General features: G+C 42.2%; 1 protein-coding gene across 8 annotated transcripts in view; it reads right to left on the bottom strand.

Moving 5' to 3' along the window:
• The window catches only part of PDE1C (phosphodiesterase 1C), a 419031-nt gene that overhangs the window by 3652 nt on the left and 392731 nt on the right, over positions 1 to 22648 (bottom strand). For 4 of the 8 annotated variants that reach the window (XM_073332967.1, XM_073332968.1, XM_073332974.1 and 1 more), the window contains one exon: positions 11299 to 11364. The exons of 1 other annotated variant lie outside the window; for it this stretch is intronic. In XM_073332967.1, the coding sequence (XP_073189068.1) occupies positions 11299 to 11364 (66 nt within the window). Of the gene's footprint in view, positions 1 to 8495; positions 8761 to 9940; positions 10025 to 10229; positions 10381 to 11298; positions 11365 to 18431; positions 21973 to 22648 lie in introns of those variants that run through there. 3 more of the 8 variants (XM_073332971.1, XM_073332969.1, XM_073332975.1) reach the window with 3 other exon arrangements.

Raw genomic sequence — 22648 nt, 5'->3', positions numbered from 1 at the left:
TGCTTTGGGCAAATAAAGAAAAAAGTATGATTTATATGAATTAATGTGGCATTCAGAAGTCCAAGCCGAGATCAGGGTTCCACTGTGCTAAACACTGTACATAAACATAACAAGAGACAGTCTCTTCTTTGAGTAGCGTATTATCTAAGCAGATAGACTAAGAGTTGAAAAAATGAGGTATTAGTATCTCCATGAAGGATGGCACAAAGAGATTAAGGTCACATAAGAAGTCATGAGTAGAGCTGGGTATCAAACGTAGATCTTCAGTATCTCAGTTGACTGCTTTAACCATAAGGCCAACCTTCCCCTCTCGCATTAGCCGACAGCTCACATCTACAAACACAAATAGCAATGACTCAAAGCAATAGCTGCAGGAAACCGTTTGTGAACCATCTCTAAACAGAGATGTTTTTGCACAAACCATTTCTTGAATAATTTTGAAAAAAAAAAACACTTTGTGAGGGCCTGCTTGCAGATCATTCCAAACAAAAAGGAACTAAATTTATCAAATTGTTTGCTGTGACCAGTTTGCCCAGATCTAATATGCATGTTCTATTTTCAGCATCACAGTCAGGGACTGGGATAAGTCACCACCTTTTACCTGGTTTTCAGTGGAATAGGGCTAAGAGTTCTGATACTTATCTATGTTCTCAAACCAGCAGTCATGAGTAGTGTATTGTGCAACTTTTCACCTACTTGCTTCTAAGTTTTTGGTACAAACCTAAAACTTCGGCCAGATTCGCCTAAGAGTGACTGAGTTTTGAGCAAACCCGGGGTAGAGGCTTTAGGGATACCTGGACAGTGTCTCAGGCAAATTTATAGTAAACCAGGTTTAGGTTGGAAACCATGTGAAAAAATAAAGGGGGAAATGTTGTTCATCTGAGCCACCTCCTGCCAAACCCACTCAACTTCAGATAGTTCTAGTAAAGAGGAATAGACTGAGCCACAAACTCTAGCAGAAGTTAAAGTGGGGAGATCACAGGATACTTATACAAACCACTCCTTATGAGTATCAATCATACCTAACCCTGTGCTAAATATGAGAGCTACAGGAGGGGTGATGTACAAACCTTGAGTCTGGTGTTTGCCATAGTTATTTCATTCATAAGTGAATCAACAAAATGGAGGAGAGTCCATTACTGCCACAAGTGCAGACTTTGGGCCGAGGCCTGAGAAGTGCTGAGCACCCATTACTCTCTGAGACGTGCCTCTTGCAGGATCACCGCCTTATCCAGCTAGAAGATTTCACTTTGGAAGAATTCCTATCAAAGCCATATATATAAATCTGCATATTTTCCAGAATGCTAGATGGTAAAACCTTTGCTGAAATTTTATGGAAGTGACGAGAGTGCCTATATTTTAAAATTGGATATTCAGAGTAATGTATAACGTGGACGAAGCATGGGGGAAGTACAGAGGGCAGGGAAATCTGACTCTCCATGAACTGGGAAGGTTTATTTCCGCTGTGATATGTCATCTTGCCACATTAGCATACTACCATGTGAACTGGAGATTCAAACCAGGATAAGGGCATGATTCACACACTTATTTTATGTAACCCCTTGTAGGCTGTCTATTGAGATGCATGATATAAATGATATAAAGCAGTACAGAATGAACCAGCCAAAAATAATACAGAGTAAAAAAAAAAAAATCTGACACAAGAATAAAACCAACAGCCATCAAGCAAACCTCCCTGTTCTCAGAGAAATCAACTCTAAATAGAACGTAAAAGGTCAACAGATACAAATCATGTCAGGGGCAAAAAACTGTCAAAACAAGGACTACTGAAATAAACAAGAATTGCCCAATTTCCTAAAGATGGCCAGTGAGAGAATCCAGTGGTGAGCCTCTTGAAGCAGTTTACACAACTAAAAGCTCTTGACTAGGAAAGACTTCTCCTCCCATATTGAATCAGGGAACTTAGGGCCAGATCCAAAGTCCCTTAAAGACAGTGGGAGTCTTCCCATTGAATTCAATGGCCATTGCATCAGACCCTTAGAGCAAACCAGCTCTGACACCAGTTAGTAATTGACAAGCAAGGACACACAACAAGAGGCATTCATTCAAGTACATAGGGCCTGATCCTGTGATGTACTGAGCATTTTCATGTCCCACTGAATTGAGGGCTCTTTCCACCATGCATGAGGGGGCCCTTAAACTGTATTGCATGGTGCACTGGCAGCTAGTGTAGATGGCAGAAGGAAGCGTGTAAGCCAGCCAACTCCTATTATAAAGAACAAGGCAGAAGCTGCATTCCACATTGGAGCATTTGCATCAGCTTCTAAGGAGGCCTAATTAGAAGCACACAACAGTGACTTTATCTGGATACAGCATAAATGGATGACCTTGGTGAGCAAAACAGGGAGAGTATCCAGCTAAGGCAGAGAGGGCAATCATGCCTCTTGATCCTTTTACTGACATAGGCCTGCAAGTAAAAAGAGCAGGTAAGGTTTCCCTCCACAAGCTCTAATGGCGTTTTCTACTCCTTAACTAAACAGTCATGCACAAACTGGCAACAAGCTCTTCAGAACACTTCCCCTTTTCCACAAATATGACTTCACTCCTGCCTGGTTGAGCTTTACCCACCTGTGTGTCATCTAAATAAAAGTGAAGACATTTCTAAGTACTTTGCATGCCCATTTGACAAAGCGTGGTTTTGACAGCGAATGTTTTGTAAGCCCTGATGTGATCAAGGATCAAGTAGGCAGGATTAGATTCTCTCCTCGGTACATGTGTGTAAGTCTTACTGGCATTCAACAAGACAAAAATATTGTGCATTGATGGTAATTGTGTGATGTGAAAGTGATGATTTAAAATACCACAATAGACATGGGAAATGAGTCCTTATAGAAAATAATATAGTCAACATCAGGTGCTCAGATCCAGTGTTGATGGGTTTGATATAAGAACAGAATACAACAGTTTAATTAAAGCATTAAATTTAATTAAAGCATCGTGGACATTCTGCATCTCAGCTTGAAATCTAGAAATGCAATACTGAATTTGCAAATGCAAGGTGAATTGTTGTACATCTTGATGGTATAAATCTGCATAGCTCCATTGACTTCCATGAAACTACACCGATTTACACCCGCTTAGGATCTGGCCTGCTTCAAAGAAAAGGACGCTATTACTAACAGCATGGTACTAAAGTTAGATGTAGTCACTTGTAATACTTCAAAATACTAAATATTATAACCACCAAAGCTCCTGAAAATGTTTGAAAATGAGCTGTTGGTGTTACAGAGTAATCCAGTCCCATAAGGAAAAAAGTCTTAGCTTCCAGTGGGACTGTTAAAATGACCTGGAGCAAATGTAACTGATCAACTGGGTGTTGACAGGTTGTATTCGTTTTAAAAGATTGAATGAATGTAAGGCCACTGCTGCTGCAGCAGCTGACTCAATAGCCCACGTTTACGACAGGAATTTCTGTTGTAACAGCAGTTTGGATTTTCACAGAAATACAGCAGGATCTTAAAGACCTGATTTCAGAGATGCTGAAAAATCTGAAATTGAAATTAGTGGGTTCAGAATCCCTGAAAATCAGACTCTTCATGTACTTAGTGTAAAAAAACAAACCCCCCACCCCCCTTTTGTGAGACACGCAGCCTCCCACAGACAGAATCCTCCCTACAGTTCAGCTTTGGGTGGGCACTGGGTTATCACACTTCCATTTGAATGCACTTGCTCTTTTTATTGTTGTTATTTATAATGAGGCAAACACAGCCCAACATCTCTGCTGACATGGAGGTTCCCTGGCAGTGGCACTAGTGTGGTTCCTCTCTGGGGACAGGGTGAGACTGGAGTTACAAGATGTCCAGCTCCAGGACGGCACCATATACAACAGCGGAAAGGAGGCCCATGGGCTGGAGAAGGAGTGAGAATCGGAAGCTGCATGGCTCCTTACCTTGCGATGGGGTACACTGGTGTCACAGGATGCCTTTGGGCTGAAATAGCCCGTGCAGCACAGATGCAGAGCTGGATTTCATTCTTGACAAAAGTACTTTTTACAGATAATCAGCACACAATATGATACAACATACACGCTGTGCCTTTCAGAGGGCCAGCGCAGTGGGAACATTTCTCCCTGGCGATGCCATCCCTGAGTGAACCATCCATGGCACATACACTTCCAGCATCCAGGAATCCCGCAATGAAGGAGAAGTTCTTCAGCCAGCCCCCATGTTTATGTGCTAACTTTCATGTTCAACTGCTATGCAGAATAGGCAAACAGAGCTCTAGTAACTGGGCTTTATGAAGGATGCAAGAATCTCACCTTCTGTGAGCAGTATAAGGTTATATAATTTCAAAGGTACATAAAATGAACTAAACACAGACTATGTTCCATAAGTATAAGCCTTCATTAGTCCATTTTCATGGATGACTACTTGGGAAAGTTACAGATGCCGTCATTTTCTAAGCTGGTATTTAGCTGTTACATGAAGTGAGAGCATTCAGCAGCTTTTCTCTTACTTTCTCTTCCTTTGCCACTGAACGGATCTCACGCAGTAATTAGAGCAGCACCTCAAGGACAGTGGAGGAGGAGAATCAAGATTGTTCATTCATTAAGAATATTGAAACGCTCAAGAAATGTCCCATGCTGGGGGAGGAGAGAGGAATTAGTCTCCAAGTAGTTTTAAAAACATCTATGTGTTTGTACAAAACCCTTCAGTAGAAAAACTCACATGAGGGAAAGAGAAAAATAGCACCTCCCAAAACAGCATGAGGACTGCGCTGGGGTCACCAGTTCATCCAGGATTCAAACTGCTGTGGGCCTCAGTTGCTAGGTATGAGATTCCTGTATACAGCTCACTGGCTAATGTGTTACATTGCTCTCTATGCTGTCATGTGCTAGCAGTTTGAGAGCTTGGCTCTTTAGCTCATGCTGTGGTGAGAGAGGCTTTCAGCTCTGGAGGTCACCAGTTCAACCACTGGTGCATCAGCCACGAGGGTGGATATCACACATGCACCCCCCCCCAGGACCAATATGTCCCCACACAGGGTGTGTGCACCCCTGGCCGTATCCCAAAATACACAATTTGAGGTGTTGGGTGCTACTAGCTGCTATCACCGTCTTTCTGCATTCAACAGAGGGGTTTTGGCTGCCAGCTGAACAGAGCAGCTTCCAGGGAATGGTCCTTGAGTCTTCTCCTCTTCTCAGAAAAGTAGCCACAATTTGGCCCACTATTTGTAAAGTGGAAATTGGCAAAACTGGTTGGAAAATATATTTTTGTTTCCAAGCCTCTGAAAATGTATAACAGCAATGAACCCAAGAAATACAACTGGTAATTTATTAACCGTATCTCTTTCTTTCCCTTGTGTGTCTATCTATCCTGCCATCCATTTCTAAGGTTCTTACAATCTATGGGACGAAGGCCCAGATTTTAACAATTATTTAGTGGATGCAATGCTCAACTGATCTAGGAACGTACGTTTCTTTTTGAACAGACCTAAGCCTAAATACCTTTAAAAATCTGGGCCTGAGAATCAAAAGTTATAGCTAAGCTACAAAATCAAAAAACCCCAAAGCATAAAACTTCATTTCCTCTTCGGTGCAGGAAAACTGAGGGGAAAAAATAACATTGACAAGTCATTCTTCCTACTAGAAAGTTACACAGAATAATCACCAACCTGCGCTCCTACCTTTACCCTGAAGGTGAGTTCTGTAATACATCAAATGCTTAAAGGAGTTTTCTCCACCTCTATAGCAACATGAATTCATTAGAGTCAATTAACAATGATTTTTCTTCTGCCTAGGTTTTGCCTCTATCCTAACAAAGATCTTTTTAAAATCTACAGTCCTGGAGAAGATATGAAATATGTGAAAGTTTGTTTGGGAAGGATTGTAGGGAGGAGGGGGAAAGAGTCAACCTTAAAATGTCAGTAGTTCTAGCCATGAAGCAGAAGAAATGTCCCTTTGACAAAGGGATGTTGTACTCAAATAATAGACACCTAATTATTACCATTATTATGCTGCTGCAATATACAGCACTGTATGCAAGATTAGATATTGTTGACCTCTCCTGGGAAGCTCACAAACTAAGTCACATCAATAGAAGTGAAAATACAACCTTTGGGTTCTACCAGTGGACTTCTGCTTCCTGGCTATTTAAATTGTAAACTCCCTAGGGCATGAACAATATCATTCTCTGTGCATAGAACAGATGTGGGCACACAGTTGCTGTGACGGGGCGCCTGCCCCCAAGAAGGTTAAAGCCTGCCTAGCGAAGCTGGGCGGCAGGCAGCCAAAGGAGTGGCTGCAGGGGAAACAGTCAATTAGGGCGGCCGCTGGACCAGCCAATCAGGGCCCAGCCGGCCCATATAAAAGGAAGCTGAAGACCAGAGCAAGCTGGTTTGTTGCAGGGAACCCGAGGGAGAAGACTGGCTTCCAAGAGGGCTACAGAGAGACCAGCACCTGGGGAAGGGCAGGTGCTAGCAGGGACTGGGGGAGCTAGGGAGAGCTCCTGACGGGCTGCCAGGACTCACAGGCTTGAGGCCCTGGGAAGAGGACAAAGGAGCTGGAGGCAGGAGTAGAAGGAACTGAGGCTGCAGGGAAATGGCCCGGGAATAGAGACAGTCAGCTGGAAGGAAGAGGCAGCAGGAAGCTTCTGTTTGCAGGGTTCCTGGGCCGGGAGTAGTGGGTGGACCTTCCCTCCTCTCTCCCTCCACCCCGCCCCGCCACTAACCTCTGAAGGTGCAGCCCAGCTGTGGACTGCTAAGCCGCTGTGAGGGGTGGCTGGACTCTTATTGGAGGAGTCTCCTGGAAGGGGGAGAAACTGGATGGTGACACGGCTGGAGGGCTATACCACGAAGCAGATGCCGAGAGAAAGGAGCCTTAATGGGTCTGCAGGTGGAGATGAGGACAGGAGAGCCACCACCATCTGAGCGCATGCCTACTGGGACTAATTCCCAAAACGCCCAACAGCAGGTGCCAGTGTGGCGAGTGACCCCATGACAGATGCTTAGGAAAAAACACAACTAACTACAGCTTCCCATTGTTTTTCAGTAGACTGTATGTAATGTCTAAGGGAGTCTGTGGATTTCTTCAAGTGAATAGAAACGTTTCTATATAGGCCAGTAAAGAGCGTATCTTGTCCTCTCTATTTTATCTTTTAGATGGTAAGGTCTTTAGAACAGACTGTCTTCATGCTGGATCTTATCCAGCCCAGAGTAGATTGCTGGCACTTAATAAGGAATGATAATAAAGCCACCTTTTTTATTTTGGTGTCTCTTTTGTTGCTGGACAACTGACCCAAACCTTTGCCCAAAATTTCAAAAGTTCAAAGGATCCAGTTAACTTCTTTATTTGTAAGTTATTTTTCATTTTCACTCACCTTTGCATTTCTGGTTCTGGCTCAGACCAAAGGCATAAATCCAATCATTCCACAAGAAAGACTGGAAGTAGCATAAAAACAGCATGGCTAGAAGCAGGAAATACGGGAAATCTAGCAAGAGAGGCCATTTTTGTAAGACCCAAAGTGGGGCAGATAGATCCAATAAGTTTTGGCTAGTAATCCAGAGTGTTTATCTGGACTGACTATCCAGACTGGTCAAAATTCACCCATAACTTTGTTAGTATAGATTTGCATACAATGTGCTGTACACCTGCAGAATGCTAGGAATAGAATCTGTAAGGAACTTCGGCATCCTTCCAAGTGAGAGGTGCTGCAGTATACATAGCTTTGTAATTTAAAGTTTTAGTTTCTGAGAACTACCACCTTTAAATTTCTGAGTCCTCTCTTTGCTGAAATCAGCTGACATGGTGTGTGGGATTTTGAAAAGCAATCAGCATTCGTGACACTCTACTCCTACTGAAGTCAATGAAAGATTTGTCAGAAAGAGGTCAGCTCTGAGCATTACTGACAAACACACCCTTCAAATTTAATTCACATGCATCCTGCCACAGAGGAGATGCATATACTGTGCTCTCTCATGGAGACTTTACATTTGTTCTTTCTTGCTTTGCTGTTTTCCCTTAATCTGCAATAAAATCGTTTGAAATGAAAGTGGACAGTTGCTCTTTGCGTATGGAAAAGAAAAGAAAAGTGGTGACTGTGAGAATTGTACAATGACAAAGCTCAGAGAAAGTGAGGAGTTCTCCTGGTTAAATAAAACAAACAACAAAACTAAAGTTCTCCAGCAGAGAACACGATGCATGTATGTGGAAATAGGGGTGTCCCCTCCTGTTTCTTCATGGAGCACAGCTGCCTCCAACAAAGAGCAGATGCCTTGAAACTTAATGGTGCAGTACATAAATAGCAAATCAGAATTGTCACAAAGCTATATGCCCCACAGGGCTACATAAATATTACACTTAACTTTTCCCACCAATATATCACAAGTTTGTGGGTATGAATAACTGATTCATGCCCTGCACAAAACTATAAACATTTCTATGTGAACTCCACAATGGAGTGTACAATGGTACATTATTATACATGCACATTCAGAAAATCTATTAAGTCAATGCCAAAACATACACTGATGTGGGAAAGCTTTAATAAAGAGAGAGAAAACACAGGCAGTTATTTAAGTGCCGCTCAGAAGGCTTCTTTGTACAATCCATTATGAGATTATCAATACACAATGTGACAGAGCAAAGACTGAATAGGCACCAGGTTTACAGTGTATGGATCAGCTAAACTACAGTAAGACAGTCTGACGTGTTCTCCTGCTGCAAGATACATAGATAGAGCCATCGCTGCCCTCACTCCTAAAGGGGGATGTTCAGGATTGCTGGTGTTCAAGTCAGGTGACCTAACCATAGTGAAAACAATGGAAATGTTAATTAGGCAGTACACTCAAAGTAACAGCCTGAAAATCTGCTCCATTAGCACTGCGGGTGTGGGGGGTAAGGGGGGTGCACAGGGGGATGGACAGCTGCTGCAATACGCACATTTTTGCTGCTATGTATACTACCTTTATGTATCAACAGTATAAGCAGGGGTGAAAGTAAGGCAGTAGGAGCCGGTACGGCATACCGATAAAATGTGGCTGCCGGTACTGGCCCGTACCGCCTTACTTTAAGGACCTTGCCCCCCTCAGGCTGCTGACAGCGGGTGGGGGGAGGGGAGGGGAGGGAAGGAGCAGCTGCCCTGGGGCCAGCAATTTAAAAGGGCCCAAGGCTCCGGCCGCTGCTGCTATAGCAGCAGCTGGAGCCCCGGGCCCTTTAAATCGCTGCTGAAGCTCCGGGCGGCATGGGCCAGGCAGAGTGGAAGGGCTGGCTGGGGATGCTGACCTCCAGTCCCACCCCTTCTGCCAGAGGCCCCGCCCCTTCTGGGGTGGCTGGAGCCGGCCCCTGTACTGGTAAGTTTTCAATTTTATTTTCACCCCTGAGTATAAGTCACAAATACAGCAGTATGTGCTATAGTAGAAGTATATTAACATATTCCCTCAAGTATTTATGTATTTGAATTCTACCACTTCTGTTTAAAATAGCTCTTTTCATAGCTCTCAAAGCAATTGACCTCGAGTAAGCATTATCCCCCATTGTACAGAGGGGGAAACTGAGGCACAGAGTGGTGAAGTGACTTGCCCGAGGTCACCCAGAGAATTGATAGCAGAGAAGGAAACAGAATTTATATCTTGTGTAACGCTCTCCAGAGCCTGATTCTGTGGACCGTGCTTCCTCCTCTTTTTAACTACTTTAGTTACCTACATTTAGAGAGCAAATATTATATGCAAGTAGGCAGGCAATACCTATTATGTGCAAGTGCTCACTAGCTGATTACAGCAACAAAAGTCATGGACAACATGGCTGAAAATCAGTCTGTAAACACTGCTTGTTAAAACAAGTGTATCATCAGGGGAATGGTGCAACAGTGCAAACAACAAGCAATCTAGGACCAAATTCCTCCTCTGCTGTCCATAAAAGTTTAACTTATACATTAACCACCCTTTTAAAAAAATTAATTAATTAATTAATTAAATGACATGCCTTTCCAAAAAAAGTCTCCAAATTTTGGGGCTAGTTGGTTTTTATGATGATAGTAATCTTCAAGGCAGTCCTATCCAAAGTCACCTGAAAGAGGAGCATACATATAACAATGTCAATATAAATGTACACACATTTTTCAAAAAAGAATCGCAACCTGTGCACGGGTGTTAAAGAAATGGGAGCAGGCAAAATCTACAGCTAATGCTACAATGCCTATTAACTACTTCAGCCAATAATGAGGCATTCAATACATTAAGACAATGATTGTATGGTGTCTACTGTACCGTACCTTCTATTTAGGAATCACTTCAGGCAACGTACGTGACAAAGGTCTTCAGAGGAGTGGTGTGACCAGTTTCTTATGTTTTACTTTCAGTGATGGTCCATATTTGTTAGAGGTCACAGTTGCGCATGGGGCTTCAAAGCGTGTGCTGCTTCATCTGAGAAAATTAACATTTTCCAGTCTCTCTCCATCGTGTTACTGAGGTACAGTGATCTGTACAGCTTACACTGGGTGGTACTCGAAGAAAAGTCATCTGACTGGGCTGCTATTTTAACAGGTGAAATTATGTCATGCCATGGCCAGCATGAAGATGTCAGTCACACAGTGATGTACTATTGCATATTGATGTCCATATGCAGAGCTGTATTGTACCTTGAATACCTCCATTTCCACCCCAGGTAGGCCTCAAAAAATGAACATCATCACTAATTCTTCAATGCCTTTCCAAATCAGACGTGAACGGCTTTCCTTGGCCTCTCTTTTTTTTTTTTTTTGGAGCCACGCTCCAGGTGATTCAATATGAATTTACCTGTGCGGTCATCCAATGTTGTCCAAAGGTGTATGTCCTTACTACCCCACCATGCTGAGTCATTCTGAGTCACCATTTCATATTGCTTTCCCTTATTGCCCTCCTTCCTTCTGTGTGAAATTGTGAGACACAGAGATAAAGGGCCTGTGGAGGATGGTATCTTGAACATATCAAAGACAGCAGGGACTTGGGGGGAGAGAGAACTGAAAAACAGCTGCCCTGTGATTCACCGAACAAATGTATGACTTCTCTTCTACTCCTCTATGTGGGTGACAAGAACGAAGCCCGTTTTTCTTACCACATTCAGCAGACTAAAATAATTTGTGCAAAGCAATCCACAAAACAAACTATTTTTTTAAGTTCACACATGGTCCATTCAATCGAAATCTCAGGACAGAAGTGAATTTTTGAGTTAAGTCCTACCCACTAGGGTCACAGTTAATTCTTGGAGGAATTACCATTTGAAAAGACAAAAACCCTCCTGATTACCTATTTGTGTGGCTATGCATGATACAAACACATTTGGGCATGGAGGTACCTACTGACCTGGCAACGTAAGGCGGCTTGTCATGGAACCTGTGCCTGGTGCCTCATTTGCATGTCGCTTTGAACCTTTAAAAAGAAAGAATTGTCACAGAAGCGATGAGCGAGCTGCAGGCCTGCCTTTGCGCAAATGCTTTTTATACTACCACCTCCACTCGATTATGTCAGCTTCTTTCTGTCATGTCTTCTCAGCTGGTCCTTGGCAGCTTTAGTAATGTGGGGGGAGCTAACTTCCTTACAAAACTAGGCTACTTTCCTTTGTTTGAGCAGCCTTCTTTGGCTCTTTTGATCTTAGAGGAGCCAACAGCGAACACCTCTTCACGTGCTTCTGTTCAACTTTTTTGGCAGGACATCGGGGGGAGGGGGGGGCAGATAAATGATTTTTGTTGATGGCATCCTCCTCCGTATTTTTGACCTGTTTTTGAATAGTCATTCCATTATACATTTATTCCAAAGAAGGGAATCTAAAATATTGCAAGTGGAGATCAGCCCCCAAAACACCCGGAAACTTTGTATTTGGATCTGAACTTCACAGCTGGCCTCTATAATGGGTCAGCCAAAGGCCTGGACGACAATAGGTACTGAAACTTGTGGGCTGGCTTCCTCTCTACCTGAAGGAGTTTAGGCAAAGTGCTGAGAGTCTGATAAAAGCAACAGACAACCAGAATTTAACAAGATCAATTGATACCTATTGTGCCCTCATGAAAATCAATAAAAATGGCCATGTGCTTGAGAGACATGTTGACCTTATTAAAAATAAGAAAAGAAAAGCCCCACAACCTCTTAGTGGGCAGTCATGAACTGTATATCCTCCATTAAGGAGAAATGGCGGAAGTCTCTCTCCAGCACTGATGATCACAAGTCTCATTGTATTAAAAAGAGAAAGGCTGACAAGATCTTTAGAAAGGGGACTAAAAGAAAGAAAAAAAAAGGTAGCCACATTCTCAGAGCAAGCCTCTGCTCCTTACTCGTGTCACAAATAGTCCTGGTGACTACATGTGGATAACATTTAACAGCAGTAAGGGTATCAGAACCTGGCCCATGGTGAGTAAATGTAGTTGTATTCATAGCTGGAGTTTATGGATGTGTAAGCACGATATGAACAGAGTAGTCCAGTGCGCGGAGATTGGCACTGGATTTCCAGGTGGAGTGAAAAGGGTTGGTTTTAAGCTAAAAAGCTTTAAAGGGCTTGGGGTCTGCCTGTCTGAGCGATTGCTTCTTTCCCAGTACAGCATTGAGGCAACTGTGGTCAACGGACACAGCTGAGCTTGATTGCTTTCGTAGACAGTGAACTACTCGCAGTGCTTTCTCTGTGAGAGCCCCTTGACTTTGGCATTCACACCCCATTGGTCTGAAAGAGCCTGATTTTGAGGACTTTCAAGATATATTTCAAAATTCTCTCTTTAAGCAGGCTTTTGAGAGTAGCCGGTCATTATGTGGGGGTGTGACATTTTGGTGGGTTCTGCTGTGCTGTTTCTTTAGAGACTGTAATTTAAATAATCTGTCAAAACAGATTAAACCCTTGGAATAGGTGTTTTATGTGTTCAAACTTAAATAAACAAAATGTGCATATGTAATGCTATGATGTGCTCTAACATTGTAACAAGGGGATCTCACAAAAGTTTCCCCTTAATCTTCAATAAACCTCATGAACAAGGGATTTATCTGCTTGCAGAGAGGGGAGTGAATTACTGTGAAATCTATTCATTTACATTCCCATTTAAACATAAGGCGTGTGTAACTAGGGTTGCCAACTGTCTAATCGCACAAAACCGAACATACTTGCCCCACCCACTGCCCTGCTTGCTCCTTCTCCAAGGCCCCACCCCCACTCACTCCATCCCCCCTCCTTCTGTCACTTATGCTCCCCACCCTCACTCACTTTCACTGGGTTGGGGCAAGGGGTTGGGATGCAGTGAGAGCTCGGCTCAGGGTGCGTGCTCTGGGGTGGTGCCAGAAATGAGGGGTTCAGGAGGGGTTTAGGAGGGAGGGTGGGGACAGCGCGCAAACTCCACGTGGCCACCCCTGCGCCTAGGAGCCAGAGCAGGCAGGGAGCCTGCCTTAGCCCCGCTGCGCTGCTGACTTGCCTTTTAGCGACCCCAACCAGCAGTGCTGACTGGAGCCACCAGGGTCCCTTTTTGACCAGGCATTCCGGTAAAAAACAGGACACCTGGCAACCCTACATATAATCGAGGATGAAGACGGCATTTGGATGTCACTCAGTGAACAGAATTGTTATTTGAAACAAAAGGTTTTGTTATTGGAAGACAGACATGAGTAGAGACAAACTGGCAGGTAGGTGTGTTTGGAAACCTGGGATCTAAATCTGGATTTCCCCTAAGCCTGCTTTTTGGTTTAAGCCCCGTCATAAAAATCTGGCTCTAGAATATGATCCAAATGTCCCAAAAATGTGTAATAATCCAGAGTTCAGGCCCATCTCTCGCATAGTATATATAAAATAGAAACTCACACTAAATACATGCACATACAAATATATAGTTCTGACCTTTAGACACAAAATATTGTTTAAATGCAGAGAAAGACACCCCCCCCACACACACACACTTCTGACAGTGTTGCCTGGTGGAATGGGACGGGTTTAGCTGTCAAGAAGTCCTAAATTCTAATCCCAAATCCAACACCAACTCACGTATGCGGCCTTGGGCAAATTACCTCTACATTCTGTCTGTTTCCCTAGCTGTAAAATGGGGCCTGTACCACCTACCCATCTTTTTCATAGGGGTTCTGATGAGTAATTAATGTCCAGATAGTGCTTTCAACATGAAAAGTAGAACACCAGTGTTGAGTTTTGTTATTCTGCAAAGAGACAGTGCAGAGCTCCATGTGTGCGGCAGATATAAAAAGTGACTGAACAAACCAACCCTTCCCCCATTCAAATTCAAATGAAGTGGAGACCTCATTGACTTTATTTGGTAATAGGATGGACATACATGTACTCATTTACAGAAAAACTGGAATGCTGGAGAAGTGTTTATACATTTAGAGACTACAAGCCTCTTTCAAATAGGGAGCTTAACAAAAAATGCAAAACTGAAAGGAATTGTGCCCATGTAATGGTAAGTGTTCTCAACTCTGCTGAGAAGAATTTAAAACAATATTTATTGTAAAGTCTGAACAAAGCAAAGAGGTTTTTCTCCAACAAACTTGTGTTTAACTGTTGCTTTAAAATGGATTTTGATTTGTTTTCTAATTGCTTGATGCAAAACACATATAGCAACCTGACTCCTGCCTGCCTGAAAAAGGCTCTGGATTACAGGTGTATACTACTTATATTACTTCCGTTCAACAAGACATCTCCATTATAATTTCTGCTAATATAAAGATAGTCTAAAGTGTATGTTCAGCTTTATATATAGGACTCCCTGCACAACGTCAGCTGAGAAAAGATTATGAAATGAATCCTTGCATTTTGGTTAATTTCCACCACCCCCCAAAAAAAAACAGGTTGAACGTTCTCTAGATTCATCAGGACCCATTGCTACAAATGTAATGTGAGAGCAATGAAATATAGTCTTACATGTAAACTGGTAACTTACAGACTTCCTTCCTGCAGAAGGTAGTCAGTGTACTACTTTGTGCGTCTGCTGTAACTTCCTCCTGCTCTAAGCTGCTTCACAAGTAGCATCATAGAAAGACAGACTGATTTTTTCCTTATTATTTAAATCCATTGTGGAGAAAGCAATGCCCACCACACTGAAGGAGGGCACCACTACCATTATATATGGGGGCTTCAGATTGAATCACCGGCAATTAGCATGCTGTATATATGTTCTCATTTACACGTTAATGCCAGTTCCCAATGGGGATGCTAGTGGAACTGAACAGAGCTTGTGCGCAACTTCCATCAGTTTCAGTGCAACCGATGACATGTTTGGGCCCAATGTGTTGTTTTATTTTATTTTTTTTTGCTCTAAGCTGATGTTGCAAATGCAATGGCTTTTGTCTACGGAGGGGGAAAAGGGAAGAGCGAGAAATCTTAATGAGAGAATCTGGGCCTGCAGACAACCAGAAGTTCTGGTAAAACCCAATCAGAACCCTACAAATAAAAATAGCAAATATTTAAAAAAAGTGTATATAAAATTGTATAAAAATATCATCCAAGCCAGAAGAAAAGGAAAATGGTCACTCTGCCACTAGGATTTATCACTGCCCAACACCTATGGCCATAATTGATTGTTTTATATATGCACTCCTACAATCACCCAGCAAAGATGATGAGATTATATATACACATCCTCCTACCACAGGATGGCTTCTAGAACCGGGCAAAGATGAGTACACAACAGGCCTTATATACGCACGCTAATGAAATAAAAGGAATACAAAGTGCCAGCAGTGTATTGTGGAGCCTGTACGTGTGTACTGTCATGTGTTTGTGTACTTGTATGTGAGACAGAGGATGAAGAGTCACAGTTCTGCTTTGTTGCCAGTGAGAAATCTCACACTATATTTGCTGTGAGAAAAAGAAAAAAAACAACATGCAGGGAAGGAGGAGTAAAAAATCTGAGAAACCAGAAACAAAAGTGCCTGCTTTGCTGTTTTAATGGCAAATAACATGATCAAATGATTTGCTTATAGCTTGGACCACCGTGATCAGAGATGGAAAAGACCTAATCACCAAACCCCCCTACCTGCAAGAGCAGGATAATCATCCCCTGAGAGAAGATGTTTCAGATATTAAATTGACACTGCACTTGATCTGAGCCCATGGTGGGGAATATTAATTGAAATAAATGGACAAAGTATCATTGACTTCACTGGGAGCAGGATTGGAGCCTTAGAAGTCTGAAAGTAAAGTATGCTTTTCCTTTCAAATTCTCTCATTTGGGCCCCCTCTCCCACGCTTCATTATTCAAAAATCTCACATGCACAGCTGAAGACTGGTATTGGGTATGCAGATGGAAAATAGAGGGCTATTGTTTTGTGTTTGCTTATTTGATGATGAAGTGGTGGATAAAAATAAAATAAATAAATGGACCTGACACTCCTGTTGTTCAGACATTGGTGATAATCAGGAGAAACACCACTGAAGTCGTAGGAGTTACACCAGTATGAAACTCATGCAAGTGTGATGAGAACAGGGCCAAATAATTAGATATTTAGGGAAACTCCATGAAGATGCACTGATTTTCCCCAGTTGAGGCTATGGCCCTTAGCCGGGCAGGAACTTTCTCATTCAGTTTCTATCAATGTTTAAAGGTATACCGATTTTTTTTTTAATTAAAAAGCAGATCTGAAATCAGTTGTAGAATTTGCGTGTACACTGCATGAGCTAAAATTTAAAGTCTTTGCAAACGATTTTCATGCAACTTTCTTCATACAGAATTTGACCATGATCAACTGTACGCACAAATAATAAAACCTACCCATTCCAAACCTCATTTGCACACAAGCTGAGCACAAACAAGCTTTGCATGTGTAAATTCTAGTGTTTGTATGTTCAGGTGGCCTTTTTCAAAAATTGCATGTCAGTTTTTTTCCTCACAAGCACAGAAGAGGCTGCACTGAGACCCCTTTGAAAATTCACTCCCAGCTACAAATCAATGGGTATTGAAAACAGAACAATTAAAAATCATGTCTTGGGTTTCCCCTGCTACAGGACAGAACAGCACTAGCACCTAAACGTAAACTGATGCCTCTTTATTTAAAGAGACAGTGTTGAAATTGTGACTAGTCTAAAATATTTTAAAATCTGAAATTGCAAGAGGTTTTAAGCACCAAGCCCCGGAGCCAGGCATCTCGGTTTCTCTTGCGACTGTGGATAACATCATTAACACCAAATGGCATTATTTATAAGGAAAAAGCAGAAAAACCGGAGCTCATGTCCTTAATGAAAAGCTGTGCAGTTCATGTTTAAAGCTGGTCAAGTAGTGGATATAAGCATTTGACCATGTGCTTTTAAATGCTGCACCAAAATTGTTTGTTTTGACAGCTGACCCTGCCTACTCCAAATTATCTGTGCACATTGTCAGAGACAGGTCCAGTTTCCTCATCAACTAAATCATGGCTCGAGAACAGAATTGGGAACATTTACACTTAAAAAAAAAAAAAAAGTAAGTAAATTGTGACTTGAAAATAAAATCTGCTGACGTTCCTCAAGGGGCAGCTCGGGCCTTTGGTAGGCAGAAGCGCACGCAGCATGTAATTATGTGGACCGAGTTACGCCGGTTTGCTGAAGACCCAGTCCCTTCGAAAAGTCTACATATGGACAAGCTAGCAGGGGCCCCCAAGGAAATCTCTCCCTACTTATCGGATGTAAGCTGCCTAGATTTGCTTTCACAGATTCAGAGACAGTTTTTGGTCTGGTCATCCAGCAAGGTGGTACTCTGTGAGAGATCTGACCAGCACTCTCATCGGAAAGGTTGAAGTGGGTCATTTTAGTGCACAGGTTGACTTCCAAATCCAGGTCTCAAGCCATAACCTCCCCATCCATCCCCCATGGTTGTGCTTACATGCATGTGACTCCCACAGAAGTGACTCAGGCCTGCAGCACGGGCCTTGTATTTTCAATATTTGTAGCTTCGTCTTTGTCTCTTTTAACAGACAAGCAGAAATAAGGCATCTACAGCTTTGTTTCCCTCACACAAAGGGAGAAGCTGAATGGAAGATAACGAATTAAGAACAGATATTTATCATCATGTTTTACCCACTGAGGACATGCATTTAATTGAACTGAATTGTGTTAAGAGCCATTCATTCAGTTTCATGCACTCGCAGACAACTTTTGTGAAACAGAATAGGAGACAGTTCTGCAAATTTGTTATATAAGCACACCGTAACGGCTCTCTCGTTCCCCTGGGAGATGTTTAGAGACATCATTTCTTGGTTCTCAAAGTGCTAGTACAACACTACTATGAAGCACTTCAGGGAGATGGTTAATTTGAGAGATACCATCAAGTGTACAGGAACGCCTCACTTAACGTTGTCGTTATGTTCCTGAAAAATGCGACTTTAAGCGAAACAATGTCAAGCGAATCCAATTTCCCCATAAGAAATCATGCAAATGAGGGGGTTAGGTTCCAGGGAAATTTTTTTCACCAGACAAAAGACATTATATATATATATATATATATATATATATATATATATATATATATACACACACACACACACATTTATACACATACCTATGCATATATATACACACTATATATACTAAATGAGCATATATAGCATATATATACACACTAGCTATAAGTTTTAAACAAACAATTTAATACTGGTACACAGTGATGATGATTGTGAAGCTTGGTTGAGGTGGAGGAGTCAGAGGGTGGGATATTTCCCAGGGAATGCCTTACTGCTAAATGATGAACTAGCAATTGGCTGAGCCCAATTAACTCAAGGGTTAACTCTCACTCTACAAGGCAGCAGGAAAGGAGGGAGGGCAGACAGAGAGACACCCTGTGTGTATGTGTGTTTGAGAGTCAGAGATACACATTTCCCCTTTAAGTATGAAGAATGGGGTCAGAAGTACACTGCCTTGTTAATTAGATCAGCAAGCCAAGATCTGACTGCAGCTCCCTCTGTCTGTGTCCCCCCCTGCTCTATAGAAGATGGGGAAAGTGGGATGCAGGAGCAGCGGGAAGGGGGACACCCTGACATTAGCCCCCCTCTTCTCCCCTGCCCCCAGCAAGCAGGAGTCTTGGGCAGCAGCTCAAAGGCAGAGAGCAGGAGCAGCAGACAGCAGTGGTGGGAGGGACAGCTGAACTGCTGGCAATTGGTAGCCTGCTGAGCAGCTGCTGCACAGGGAACTTAGGGGAGCGGGGAGCTGACAGTCCACCCTGGTTCCAGCCACCCACCAGCTAGCTGCAATGGGTTGCTCTTCCTGCAAGCAGTGGACAAAGCTGGCAGCTGCCAAAAGAGGTTAGAAGGGAGCATTGCACAACTTTAAACGAGCACGTTCCCTAATTGATCAGCAACGTAACAACGTTAACTGGGACGACTTTAAGTGAGGAGTTCCTGTGGTAGTTTAGGACCTGAACCTGCAAAGAGAACCACAGGGGTAGATTCTTCCATCTACACCACTCTTTGCAGTCTTTCAACATCTACATTTCAGGGTTTTTTGTTTTTTAAAAAAGGCCCTGGAGTCGTCTAGAAGTGATTTAATGACTTTTTTAAAATGTCAAAAATATTTTTAAATGTTAACATACTGCTGCTCTATATTAGTAGAATTCTAAGGCCAGAAGGGACCATTAGAACATCTGTTCTGACCTCCTGTTTATCACAGGCCATTTGGTTTCACCCAGTTATCTGTACATTGAGCCCAATAACTGGTGTATGACTAAAGCATATCTTTCAGAAAGGCATCCAGTTTTCATCTCAAAACCTCAAGAAATGGAGAATCTATCACTTCCCTGGGTAGTTTGTCACTCTCACCATTAAACCTCCAGCCTGAAGTTGCGCTAAAGTGCTCTTGCGTGAGAACCAAGAAATGGCTGACCGTAGTTTTGTTTTACTGTCCAAACAGTGTGTTGTCAAAAACACAAAGAGCTGAAGATCAATTTTATTTTTAAAATTATTTCAGTTTTAATAGTCTAAAGAATTTCTAGTCACTGTAAACTAGGTAGGGATAATTTTTTTTTTAAAATATGTGCTGGCTCAGACCGTATTCAAGTTAAACCCCAGTGGGAGTAAGGACTGGACTGGGTCAGCAATGCAGTATTATTTATATCTTGTCAATGTCCCAGTAAAGACCAAGACACCGATCCACAAAAGGTATTTAGGCTGCTAACGTCCACTGATTTTAATGAAAGTTAGGAGCTTTAGTACCTTTGTGTATCTGGGCCTATGGGCCAAATTCTACAGGTCCTATGTGTGTGGAACTTCCATTGAAGCTGATGGGGGTTCTGGGTATGGAGCAGTTACAGAAGCAGTTCTAAGGAATTAGAATATTGTGTGTTCCTTTACTTTCTTTAAAGGAACCAATATAGAGAAGACAGCTGGAGAATTTACAATATACTGTATGCTAACAGCAGTTACTTTTATATTTCTCCCAAGGGAAAATATTTTACTAAGCATGAGATGGACCCCAACTAAACCCCTATATCTGAACAAACTCAAAGGTTGGTGTCTGAAGTAAAAACTCAGATGGGAATCTGAATTTTGCGGAGTGGGTTGAACCAAAATCCTGGATACAAACATTCCTGAGCTATGGGATGTTCATGTTCAAAATCTGAACATGGATTAGCCCCAAACTGCTGCTAGTGGCAGGTGAGGCCAATACAGGTATGGCAATATTTCCTACTGCCATCTTAAACATGCTCATCCCTGTTCATATGCATTTTGAACAGGGGCTGTGGGTCTTTTATCTAATATAGGCTGGCGGTAGAACAAAGTTTTGTGCTTTGAACATGGAAATGGAATACAGATGGGTTTATTTTCCTCCTGAGGCCAGTGTTTTCCACATTCTCTAAAGTAGCATGAAAGGAGTCTAACTCATAGTAAAATATGCATGTGAACAGGGCAAAACTATACACTGACTAAAACAATGAAAAACCAACTCTATGTGTGTGTGTTTGTATGTTGAATTTCACATGGACAGGTGAAATCAAGTTATATTGAACTGGATCCATCTTGGGGCCCTAATCCAGGACAGCATTTAAGCACATGTTTAATGCTTTCATGAACAGCAACACTTTCCTGAATCAGGGCCTGAGTTAGTTTTGAACATGTCACCTTTAAAGTTTATGGGCCTACTTCACTCCAGTGGTGTATCCTTTTCCAACTATATTTTTCTTTTCCTTTGACCCATCCATTCAATCATTGATTAAAGAAATGTCACACTAAGATGAAAGGAGGAATTGATCCATCTGACTTCCTAATGCCTGCCTTCTCTCAGTACTTCTAGGTCACGTAAACAGTGGTTACAGGTATCTAAGAAACAGATGTGAGAAACAGATCATTAATTGTAATGACTAGTTATGGAAGACAAAACAAAGAGTACATTCCTCAGAGTTTTAGTGGGCAACAGCCCTGAGCAAACACCCTATTTGTGAGTCACTACTAAAACAAAATAAGGAAAGTACACAAAATAAATTGAAGATTAAATGAATTTGCCCACAGGATAAACAAAAAAATCCATCATCATAGAGTGCAGGAAAAGCTGTGTAACAGTACTAAGTCCTAGTGAGAAGTTTATGAATTTAACAGTTCACCACCTTCATGAACAAAATCCTGTGAATTGATGCTAAAACTGGTATCAAATTCTCTGCCTAGCAGATGGAAACAATAGTACAAAAGCAGAGTAATTTGAAGCCCCTTTCCACACATTCCAATTTTCTGTTTCACCACCCTAGCATGTCTTTCACAAGCTAGGGCTTTAGCCTAGGGAAGCAATGGCTTCTGAGGAGAATCCTCATTTATTTGCTTTGCCTGTCCAGAAAGTGGACTTTTGTTAACAAAAAAACCCCAGAGAATTTTAAAAAAAGAAACTACACACACAGGGAAAAAAGTGAACACACACACCCAAACCCCAGAGTCATTAACTGTGAAGTAGCCAGTGGGAGGAGGATTGTTTTGAAAGCTGTGTAACGCCTTCCCCAGAAACTGGTCTTTGCGGAAGGAGGAGGAGGAGAGGAATGAAGAAGCTCAGCTAAAATGATGAAAAATTTGCAGTCTCTTTTTTAATATATATATTTTTTTACTCTTCTGTATCTGGAAAAAAAAGAAAAAGAAACGTGTCAATGCTGCCTTTTCCCCCAAGTGTCAAAGGAGTGGGAAAGCTGGGAAAGGAGGGGGAAAAAAAGGTATCAGTTTAGACATGCTCATTCCTGCCAAATATCATGGCTTTGTTTGATCTCACAAAGACCATAAAATGCTCAATAGCTAAACCCTCTTGTGCACTTGGTTTGAAAGTAACTCTTTCCTACACAGACCCAATTGTCTTCCCGCCTTAGCCAATGGAAATTTAAACACTGATTTTAGTGGGATCAGCTCAAGAGCTTGGCGTGTTTTGACAGGCAGGTTGTATTAGTCTTTGGTACAGGGCACTCAACCACCCTTGCTTCCCAGCCTTTCAGCATCTCTTTGACACTAAAAATGGGCAACCCTGTACTTGTATTTTGGGTAAAGAAAAGCACACTCCAAACGAAAAAACAGATCCTCTCTTCTAAATGGCTCTGTCACAAAGAAACAATGGCTAGTGGTAAGGCAGCTCAGTGCACAACCACAAAGTTCATGTACTTGTTGAATTCACAGTAAATGGAACACCAGTCCGACATAGCGAATTTGAAGTACTAGCTCAGATCAGATCACAAGTGAGAGACTTTGGTGGTCATGTTCAAATCTCTAGGAGATATTTGCTCACAGCACCACATAATACAGTATATGT

The sequence above is a fragment of the Lepidochelys kempii genome, chromosome 2, assembly GCF_965140265.1.
Source record: "Lepidochelys kempii isolate rLepKem1 chromosome 2, rLepKem1.hap2, whole genome shotgun sequence".
NCBI lineage: Eukaryota > Metazoa > Chordata > Testudines > Cheloniidae > Lepidochelys > Lepidochelys kempii.
Note: the sequence above shows the minus strand (reverse complement) of the source record. Positions and strands in the feature narration are given on the sequence as shown.